General features: G+C 51.1%; 1 protein-coding gene across 18 annotated transcripts in view; it reads right to left on the bottom strand.

Annotated features, from left to right (window-relative positions):
* Positions 1-12,215, bottom strand: part of LOC140483251 (nesprin-1-like) — a 585,321-nt gene that overhangs the window by 167,930 nt on the left and 405,176 nt on the right. For 14 of the 18 annotated variants that reach the window (XM_072581374.1, XM_072581388.1, XM_072581375.1 and 11 more), the window contains 4 exons: positions 7,294-7,456; positions 5,951-6,091; positions 4,477-4,632; positions 4,014-4,220 (listed from right to left, as the gene is read on the bottom strand). In XM_072581374.1, the coding sequence (XP_072437475.1) occupies positions 4,014-4,220; positions 4,477-4,632; positions 5,951-6,091; positions 7,294-7,456 (667 nt within the window). The remainder of the gene's footprint in view (positions 1-4,013; positions 4,221-4,476; positions 4,633-5,950; positions 6,092-7,293; positions 7,457-12,215) is intronic. The other 4 variants (XM_072581386.1, XM_072581377.1, XM_072581387.1 and 1 more) reach the window with 1 other exon arrangement.

Raw genomic sequence — 12,215 nt, forward strand, 5'->3', positions numbered from 1 at the left:
GCCAATCCACCAAACCTGCACATTTTGGATTATGGGAGGGAACCAGAGCACCCGGAGCAAACCCACACAGACACGGGGAGAATGTGCAAACTCCACACAGACGGTGGCCTGAGACTGGGAACGAACCCAGCTCCCTGGCACTGTGAGGCAGCTGTGCTAACCACTGAGCTACCGTGCTGCCCTCTATGCACATGTGCATATGTAATTCTCAGCCAAAATCACTGAAACAGATGATCTAATTATTTATTTCATTGCTTGTGGGACGTTACTGTGGACAAAATGGCTGTTGCATTCCCTAGAATAAACTACAATTTAAAATAAAAGCAGTAAAGTACTTTGGAGTGTTCTGAGGACATGACAGGTGCTACATAAATGCAATTCCTTCTCTCCTTTCTATGTTCCAACAAAGCTGTACACATTCCCTGTTGTTGGTAAGCAATAGGATTTGTCATTGATCCACCAAACGCACTGTGGTGCTACATGGAGGCCCCATCCATAGCTCCAGGCACTTCAATTTCATACTAGAGAGAACAGAAAGTGGGGTTGAAGGGTGAACAGAGTCTGGGCGAGTGAGATCATCATGGTTTGGCAGTCAAATATAACCAGTGGCTCAGTCACTCTATTCCATTGTGACAGCCAATGACAACGTGAGCAAATGAGTGTTGTTTTGTAAAGTAGAGTAGCCAGTTGATTAGCATGGAAACAGAATAACTTCACCTCTCCAGGAAAACCACCCTTACGGAAGGTCCAAACCACACTATTCTCTTGTGAAAGCAATGTCACAAACAGCCACTGAAGTGAGAATGCTGGTCGTTGGAACTCCCCCATCTCTCTCTGACTATGGGCTCTTTAATCATCAATCTTTCCCATATGCTATTCATTCCCCTTCTCCTTCCCCATGTAAAATGTGGAAAAATCCTTTTGTGCAAGTTTTAAGCAGCACACATAATTTGCAGATATGCAGTTAACAGGTACAACTTTTTTCACACAGTGGGTGGTGCGTGTATGGTTGGAGCTACCAGAGGAAGTGGTAGAGGCTGGTGCAACTACAAGTACTTGATAAGATTAGATTAGATCAGATTCCCTACAGTGTGGAAACAGGCCCATCAGCCCAGCCAGTCCACACCAACCCTCCAAAGAGTAACTCAGTCAGACCCATTTCATTCTAACCAATGCACCTAACACTATGGGCAACTTAGCAAGGTCAATCCACCTGACCTGCACATCTTTTGGACTGTGGGAGGAAACTGGAGCACCCGGAGGAAACCCACGCAGACACGGGGAGAATGTGCAAACTCCACACAAACAGTCACCTGAGGCCGGAATTGAACCTGGGATGCTGGTGCTGTGAGGCAGCAGTGCTAACCACTGAGCCACCGGAGATAAGTGTCACTGTTCTACACGAACAATGTGCTTTGATTTCAGACCGCTGTTCTCAGACCTTGACTGACTGCAATGAACAACAATGTCTCCAGCCACCATGCCAAACATGAACCTGAGCTGTTCCATTTAACCTCCATTCCATATTACCAAGGGAGTGTTGCTGAACAAAGAGACCTTGGATTGCAGGTTCATAGCTCCTTGAAAGTGGAGTCACAGGTAGATAGGAAAGTGGAGGCAGCATTTGGGATGCTTTCCTTTATTGGTCAGAGTATTGAGTACAGGAGTTGGGAGGTCATGTTACGGCTGTACAGGACATTGGTTAGGCCACTGTTGGAATATTGCGTGCAATTCTGGTCTCGTTCCTATTGGAAAGATGTTGTGAAACTTGAAAGGGTTCAGAAAAGATTTACAAGGATGTTGCCAGGGTTGGAGGATTTGAGCTATTGGTAGAGACTGAATAGGCTGGGGCTGTTTTCCCTGGAGCGTCGGAGGCTGAGGGGTGACCTTATAGAGGTTTATAAAATCATGAGGGACATGGTCAGGCAAAGTCTTTTCCCTGGGGAGTGTAGAACTAGAGGACATAGGTTTAGGGTGAGAGGGGGAAGATATAAAAAAGACCAAAGGGGCAACTTTTTCACACCGAGGGCGGTGCATGTATGGAATGAGCTGCCAGAGGATGTGGTGGAGGCTGGTACAATTGCAACATTTAAAAGGCATTTGGATGGGTATATGAATAGGAAGGGTTTGGAGGGATATGGGCCGGGTGCTGACAAGTGGACCAAAGGGTCTGTTTCCGTGCTGTACATCTCTATGACTCTATAATTACCTACAGAACAATGGAAATGGTGCAGAACAGCTTGCCCAGCCTGAGGAGTAGGGAATCAACAAAACGTCTCAGACACTTTTCAACATTCAGCCCCATATTGAAGCAGTCAGGGTTCCTGATTGCCTTCCTCCTATGATCTTCAAACATATTTACGGTTCTGTATGCAAATGGCATACAACTTAAAACAATCAAAAAGCATACAGTAGAAATTTAATCTTTATTAAATTGTAACGTATATTAAAAACTTTCTGAGTGATCTCGTTAGTATAAAATCCTATCATGACTGTCACAATAGAGCTGCCTGTGTAACCTGATCACTGTTACTCCCCACTTATCATTGGGAACGATATAATCGCACACTTGTACTTATTGCTACTGTGCTACACGAAAACCCTGCAGCTCGCAGTAACCCTGCAGCTCGCAGTAACCCTGCAGCTCGCAGTAACCCTGCAGCTCGCAGTAACCCTGCAGCTCGCAGTAACCCTGCAGCTCGCACTAACCCTGCAGCTCGCAGTAACCCTGCAGCTCGCACTAACCCTGCAGCTCGCACTAACCCTGCAGCTCGCACTAACCCTGCAGCTCGCACTAACCCTGCAGCTCGCACTAACCCTGCAGCTCGCAGTAACCCTGCAGCTCGCAGTAACCCTGCAGCTCGCACTAACCCTGCAGCTCGCACTAACCCTGCAGCTCGCACTAACCCTGCAGCTCGCACTAACCCTGCAGCTCGCAGTAACCCTGCAGCTCGCAGTAACCCTGCACCTCGCAGTAACCCTGCAGCTCGCACTAACCCTGCAGCTCGCACTAACCCTGCAGCTCGCACTAACCCTGCAGCTCGCAGTAACCCTGCAGCTCGCAGTAACCCTGCAGCTCGCAGTAGCCCTGCAGCTCGCACTAACCCTGCAGCTCGCACTAACCCTGCAGCTCGCAGTAACCCTGCAGCTCGCAGTAACCCTGCAGCTCGCAGTAACCCTGCAGCTCGCACTAACCCTGCACCTCGCAGTAACCCTGCAGCTCGCACTAACCCTGCACCTCGCAGTAACCCTGCAGCTCGCACTAACCCTGCACCTCGCAGTAACCCTGCACCTCGCAGTAACCCTGCAGCTCGCACTAACCCTGCAGCTCGCAGTAACCCTGCAGCTCGCAGTAACCCTGCAGCTCGCAGTAACCCTGCAGCTCGCAGTAACCCTGCAGCTCCTTAAAGTGTTTGAAATTACCTTGCAGTTTGCTATTTCATTGGAAACAATCATTTGCAGTTATCTAAAAATAATCTGGTGAGTTTTAAGCAGTGTGCGTTATTTGCAGCTCTGTGCAGATATGCATTTAACAGGTAAAACCTTTTCATGCAGAGGGTTGTGCGTGTGAGGAGTGAGGAAGTGGTGGAGGCCTGTACAATTACAATATCTGGATGGGTATATGAATAGGAAGGGTTTAGAGGGATGTGGGCCAAGTGCTGGCAAATGGGACTTGGTTAATGCAGGATATCGGGTCAGCATGGACGAGTTGGTCCAGTCTATTCAGCCTCTCCCTAAAGCTCAAATCCTCCAACCCTGGCCACATCCTTGTAAATCTTTCCTGAACCCTTTCAAAAAGTTTCATAACATCTTTCTGATAGGAAGGAGGCCAGAATTGCACACAATATCCCAACAGTGGCCTAACCAATGTCCTGTACAGGCTTTTCAATTTTGGAAACGGAAAAGTGCATTTGCAGCAGCAACCTTTGGGAATACTCCAACCCGACTCCACGGCAATCCTTCAGAGCAGTGAAGCATAGCCAGATTAATCCCGAAGACAGAGCAGCACTTACTTGGTACTCCACCAGCTGCTGCAATTGGTCTTTGATCTTCTCACAGCGCTCCCTCACCGTTAACCCCAGCACACCAAGCCTTTCGCAGAGGCAGCTCAGGGTTTCCTCGATGACATCCTGGTTCACCGGCTCAGGCAGAGTATGGAAAAAGGCATCCTTCTTCTCGTTGACTTCTTCAATCACTTCCTCAATATCTTTGCCGAGAGCCTGGAGTAAACAAATCAGCAGCTGGCATCAAGTGATTGCACACTGGACAGGCAGGCGGTTCATTCCCAGTCTCAGGGGGTGCCCTGACTGATAGTTGAAACCCATGGTCTTCACTCCACACCTCTCCCTGCACTTTGACAACCTACAGTCTAGATACAAACAGACGTCCAGTCCCTCCGCTGCACTCTACAAATATAGGGCTTTATCGGCACTGTGAGGTGATATCTGCTACCTTTAAACATGGACAATCTCTTACCTCTTCATGATACAAGTGTGTCTCAGCCTTTTCTGGGAGGAAACTTGCGCTGACCAGCAAGTGGTCTTCAATTCCATCCAACCAACGACAGGTAACTGAAACCGCGTCGTACAACTTCTGCTCCAGTGGGAGGCTTTGCTCCTCGGCATCTTTACCCTTCAGACAGCGAGCGGGAGGGGGCGGGGAAGAGGGGTGGGGGTGTGGGGGGGGGGGGGGGGGGAGAGGAGAGAGGGGGGCGAGGGGGGATGGGGGAGAGAGAGAGAGAGAGACAGACAGAGAGAGGGAGGGAGAGGGAGAGAGAGAGAGACAGAGACAGAGAGAGAGAGGGAGAGAAAGGGTGGCGGGGGGGATGGGGAGAGAGGAAGAGAGAGAGGTAGGGGAGAGAGGGGGGGAAGAGAGGTGGGAGGAGAGAGAGAGGGAGAGAGAGAGGGAGAGAGAGAGGGAGAGAGAGAGGGAGAGAGAGAGGGAGAGAGAGAGGGAGAGAGAGAGGGAGAGAGAGAGGGAGGGAGAGAGGGAGGGAGAGAGGGAGAGAGAGAGGGAGAGAGAGAGGGAGAGAGAGAGGGAGAGAGAGAGGGGGAGAGAGAGGGGGAGAGAGAGAGGGAGAGAGAGAGGGAGGGAGAGAGGGAGGGAGAGAGGGAGGGAGAGAGGGAGGGACAGAGGGAGGGACAGAGGGAGGGACAGAGGGAGGGACAGAGGGAGGGACAGAGGGAGGGAGAGGGGGAGGGAGAGGGGGAGGGAGAGGGGGAGGGGGAGGGGGAGAAAGGGTGGCAGAGAGAGAGAGAAGGGAGGAGGGGGGATGGGCAGAGAGGGAGAGAGAGAGGTGGGGGAGAGAGGGGGGGAAGAGAGGTGTGGGGGGGGAGAGAGAGAGAGAGAGAGAGAGAGAGAGAGAGAGAGAGAGAGGGAGAGAGAGGGATAGAAAGGGTGGTGGGGGGGAGGGGGGGAAAGCGGTGGGGAGAGGGGGGGATGGGGAGAGAGGAAGAGAGAGGGATTGGGGGGAGAGAGAGGGAGAGGAAGGGAGAGGGAGGGAGAGGGAGGGAGAGGGAGAAAGAGGGAGTGGGAGAGAGAGGGAGAGAGAGGGATAGAAAGGGTGGCGGGGGGAGGTGGGGAGAGGGGGGATGGGGGAGAGAGGAAGAGAGAGAGGTTGGGGGGAGAGAGAAAGAGAGGAGGGGAAGAGAGGTGGAGGGGGGAAGAGAGAGAGAGAGAGAGAGAGAGAGAGAGAGAGAGAGAAAGACAAAGAGTGCATGGGAGAAAGAGAGTGCATAGGAAGAAGAGAGAGAGAGAGGGAGGGAGGAAGAGACAGAGGGAGGAACAGAGAGAGGGAAGGAGGAAGAGAGGGAGAGGGAGGGAGGAAGAGGAGGAGACAGAGGGAGGACGAGAGAGCAGGAGGGAGAAAGAAGATGAGTAAGTGACTCTGACCAACCTCACTGCTTCCATCAAAGATTTGGATAAAGTGGAGACAGGATGCTGTATATACCTGAGGTGTAACCTCTCCAAAGGCCTGACCCAGGCCAGTCAGGAGGGATTTTGCTGTCTGCACAGACTTGTCCAACGTCTGAGCCTCCCCTTTGAATAACACCATACCACTCGATATTGTACTGGACACACCATAGACCTGCTAACAGTGAGCGGAGAGAGGCATGAATCACACTATTTCACAGATAAGTCTGCATCCAAACAAAGGCCATTCAATCAGTGAGCAGAATTACCAGCTAGGTCAGTGCGATTGTTATTTGTTGGGTAAATGCCCATCATATATATTCTGATGGATGACAGAGCGGGGTAACACAGCAATAGCTGGCATTGCTGTCCATCTATACAAGACCAAGTCAAACACACTGATCTCGCGGGAGGAGCCATGACCAGGGAGACCAAAGATTGGAGACAGAAATCAGCTAATTGTACTCTGAGCTCAACTGTACAATTCCCCCCCCACCATGTGTGTCAGGTCCTGCCTTCAAACCCCACTCTGGAGGCTTCAGCATTTGTTCCTGGTTGGCACCTTAATGTGGTACTGAGCACTGTCAGGGAATGCCCGTTCTCTGCTGGCCAGAAAACGTCCACAAGAAACAGGAACAGGGTTCGGCCATTTGACCCCTCAGCCAGTCCTGTCGTTCAACAGGATTATGACTGATCCAACGTTCCTCATGTCCATGTTCCAGTGTTTTCTCCAGAAACCTTGACTCCCCCCCAACTCATCGGGAATCCTGAAGCACTGCTCACAAGAGCAGGGCTGTCCTCACCAGTGTTGGGGTCAATCTTATCTACGGTCTGGTCATGACCACATTGCTGCTTCCGGGAACCTGCTGTGCGTAATGTGGTTTCTGTGCCTACCACATTAATGCAGCGGCCAGATGTCCAAATTACTTCATAGAAACAAGCCATTTGGCCCATTGAGTCCACATCGACCCCTCCGAACGGCAACGCACTCCCCTACCATATCCCTGTAACCCTGCAACTCTCTATGGCTGACGCATTTAGCTCACACATCCCCGGACCCTATGGGCAATTTAGCATGGCCAATTCACCTGACCTGCATAGCTTTGGACTGTGGGAGGAAACCAGAGCACCCGGAGGAAACCCACGCAGACACGGGGAGAATGTGCAAACTCCACAAAGACAGTCACTCAAGGGTGGAATCGAACCGGGTCCCTGGTGCTATGAGGCAGCAGTGCTAACCACTGAGCCATCGTTGCACCTATGGCAAAGCACTTTGGGATACCTTGGAGCTCAGAAAGGCACTATACAGTGTTAATGTATATTCCCACAGGCAGAGCTCCATGTACCTGCGGGACAGGAGCTGTATGATCCAGCGGTTACCTTTTGCTCCTGGTTTTGTTCCAACGCAGCTTGGAACAGCTTCTGCTTGCTGCTGATCTCCTTCAGCAGATTCTGCCACTTGACTCCCAGTTGCTGAAGGCCGAACTGCTTCTCTCCCTCGAAGCCAAGCTCCAGGGGTAAGGTTTCAGGCTGGGCTGTCTCACTGGCAAAGCCGAAAGAAAAACCAAAACCCATAAAAGTCAGTAACTCTGGCACCCCAACCACCGATTGTAATCGGAGTGGGGGGGGGGGGGGTGGGACGGTGCAGGCAAACAGCCTGCCATTACCTTTACCTGCCCATCATCCCAAAGATGTCAAACACCTTGCCAGGCCACGTGCACCAGTTACATCCCCCAAGCAAGCTGCTGTGTGATCCTGTTCAGGTGAGTGTCAGCAGATTACTCTGCCACCACACACACTGTCTTTGAGCCTGACTGTCCCAGGGACACAGTCACTCGTTGGGATTTCATGGAGTCAGACAGCAGAGAGACAGACCCTCCGGCCTAACTCATCCATTCTGGACGGTTTCTAAACTGACCTAGTCCCATTCGCCTGCGTTTGGCCCTCTAAATCCTTCCCATTCATGTACCTGTCCAAAAGCCTTTTAGATGTTACCATTGTCCCAGCCTCCACCACCTCCACTGTCATCATCTCATTCCATTCACACACCACCCTCTGTGGGAAAACGTTGCGCCGCAAATCCCTTTTCAATCTTTCCCCTCTCACCTTAAACCTCTCGTTTTGAATTCCCATACCCTAGGGAAGAAAGTTTGACTGTTTGCCTCACTCATGCCCCTCATGGTTTCATAAACCTCGAGAAGGTCACTCCTCAGACTCCGACGCCCCAAGGAGGTAAGTCCCAGCCTATCCAGCGCCTCGTAGTAATTCAAACCCTCCAGTCTCCGTAACGTCCTCGTAAATCTTTCCTGAACCCTCTCCAGTTTAGTAACGCCCTTCCTATAGGGTTGAGTAGGTGGAGGGTGTGACAACAGTGTGGAGTAAGGCCTTCATGACCCTATCAATGGGACATGGAGTCCAAATGGGAATGTTGACCTTTGGCCCAGCTGAGACCACTTGGTACAAAGACAGATTCATCCTGGTGCGTACAGCCTCTGGGCAAAGCACTGCTGATGATTCCTGCTTTCTTGGTTAGATTACTTACAGTGTGGAAACAGGCCCTTCGGCCCAACAAGTCCACACTGACCCGCCGAAGGGCAACCCACCCAGAACCATTCCCCTACATTTGCCCCTTCACCTAACACTATGGGCAATTTAGCATGGCCTATTCACCTAACCTGCACATTTTTGGATTGTGGGAGGAAACTGGAGGAAATCCACACAGACACGGGGAGAATGGGCAAACTTCACACAGAGAGTCGCCTGAGGTGGGAATTGAACTCGGGTCTCTGGCACTGTGAGGCAGCAGTGCTAACCACTGTGCCACGTGCCGCCATTTATATGTTTGGGTTTCTTTGCATTGGTGGTGTCATTTCCTGTTCTTTTTCCTCAGTGGATGGTAGATGGGGTCTAACTCAATATGTTTGTTGATAGAGTTCCAGTTGGAATGCCATGCTTCTAGGAATTCTCTTTGAGAGCCAAGACAGAGATCTGTCCTCTACAGAAGAGTCACTGGAGTTGCCACTCAAAAATTTGTGCAGATGTAGCTGGCACACGTAATGGACACACCTTCCTCATTCTCTCTGGTGGTGAACACAGGGCAGGCTCCCTCCATTTGTACCGAACTTGTGGTGGTCAGCGCTCACACTGGGGGCTAACATGGGCCTGGACCTTACACAATGGACAACGAGAATTCACTTCAACCAACAGCCTCATTGAGATGAACAAGGTTCCAAAAAAAGTCATCCCAACACCCCCACTCACACACCAAACACACACACACCCACCCACACCCACTCACACACTAAACACACACAACCCACACCAAACACACCAAGCACACCCACCCACACACACCAAACATACACACACCCACACACCAAACATACACACACCCACACACCAAACATACACACACCCACACACCAAACATACACACACCCACACACCAAACATACACACACCCACCCACACCAAACACACACACCCACCCACACACCAAACACACACACCCACCCACACATCAAACACACACACCCACCCACACATCAAACACACACACCCACCCACACATCAAACACACACACCCACCCACACATCAAACACACACACCCACCCACACATCAAACACACACACACCCACCCACACACCCACCCACACACCAAACACACACACACCCACCACACACACCAAACACACACACCCACCCATACCAGACACACACCCTCACACCAGACACACACCAAACACACACACACCAGACACACACACCAGACACACACACCAGACACACACACCAGACACCAGACACACACACCCACACACACACACACCAGACACATACACACCAAACACACACACACACCAGACACACACCAAACACACACACACACCAGACACACACCAAACACACACCAGACACACACCAAACACACACACACACACCAGACACACACCCACCCACACATCAAACACACACACCCACCCACACATCAAACACACACACCCACCCACACATCAAACACACACACACCCACCCACACACCAAACACACACACACCCACCACACACACACCCACCCATACCAGACACACACCCACACACCAGACACACACCAGACACACACACACCAGACACCCACACACCAGACACCCACACACCAGACACACACACCCACACACCCACACACCAGACACACACACCCACACACACACACCAGACACACACACACACCAGACACACACACACACCAGACACATACACACACCAAACACACACACACCAGACACACACCAAACACACACACACACCAGACACACACCAAACACACACACACACCAGACACACACCAGACACACACCAAACACACACACCAGACACACACCAAACACACACCAGACACGCACCAAACACACACACACACCAGACACACACCAAACACACACACACCAGACACACACCAAACACACACCAAACACACACACACCAAACACAAACACACCCACCCACACACCAAACACACACACCAGACACACACACCAGACACACACCAAACACACACACACCAGACACACACACACCAGACACATACACACACACCCACACACACCAGACACACACACACCAGACACACACACACACCAGACACACACACACCAGACACACACACTCACCAGACACACACACTCACCAGACACACACACTCACCAGACACACACACTCCAAACACACACACACACCAGACACACACCAAACACACACCAGACACACACACACCAGACACACACCAAACACACACCAAACACACACACACCAAACACACACCAAACACACACACACCAAACACACACCAAACACACACACACCAAACACACACACTCCACACACACCAGACACACACCAAAACACACACACCAGACACACGCCAAATCACACCAAACACACACACACACCAGACACACACCAAACACATACACACCAGACACACACACACACCAGACACATACACACACACACACCAGACACATACACACACACACATACCAGACACATACACACACACACATACCAGACACATACACACACACACATACCAGACACATACACACACACACACCAGACACACACCAAACACACACCAGACACACACCAAACACACACCAGACACACACCAAACACACACACCAGACACACACCAGACACACACCAAACACACACACACCAGACACACACCAAACACACACCAAAACACACACACACCAGACACACACCAAACACACACACACACCAGACACACACCAAACACACACACACACCAGACACATACACACACACACATACCAGACACATACACACACACACACACCAGACACACACACCAAACACACACCAAACACACACACACCAGACACACACCAAAACACACACACCAGACACACACCAAAACACACACACACCAGACACACACCAAAACACACACACACCAGACACACACCAAACACACACACACACCAGACACACACCAAACACACACACACACCAGACACACACCAGACACACACCAAACACACACCAGACACACACCAAACACACACACCAGACACACACCAAACACACACACCAGACACACACCAGACACACACCAAACACACACCAAACACACACACACCAGACACACACCAAACACACACCAAAACACACACACCAGACACACACCAAAACACACACACACCAGACACACACCAAACACACACACACCAGACACACACCAAACACACACACACACCAGACACACACCAAACACACACACACACCAGACACATACACACACACACATACCAGACACATACACACACACACACACCAGACACACGCACCAAACACACACCAGACACACACACCAGACACACACCAAACACACACCAAACACACACACACACCAGACACACACCAAACACACACACACCAGACACACACCAGACACACACACACCAGACACACACCAAACACACACACACACCAAACACACACACACACCAGACACACACCAGACACACACCAAACACACACACACCAGACACACACACACACCAGACACACACACCAGACACACACACACACCAGACACACACACACACCAGACACACACACACACCAGACACACACCCTCACACCAGACACACACCAAACACACACACCAGACACACACACCCACACACACCAGACACATACACACCAAACACACACACACACCAGACACACACCAAACACACACACACACCAGACACACACCAAACACACACCA

This window comes from Chiloscyllium punctatum, chromosome 11 (assembly GCF_047496795.1).
Source record: "Chiloscyllium punctatum isolate Juve2018m chromosome 11, sChiPun1.3, whole genome shotgun sequence".
Taxonomy (NCBI): domain Eukaryota; kingdom Metazoa; phylum Chordata; class Chondrichthyes; order Orectolobiformes; family Hemiscylliidae; genus Chiloscyllium; species Chiloscyllium punctatum.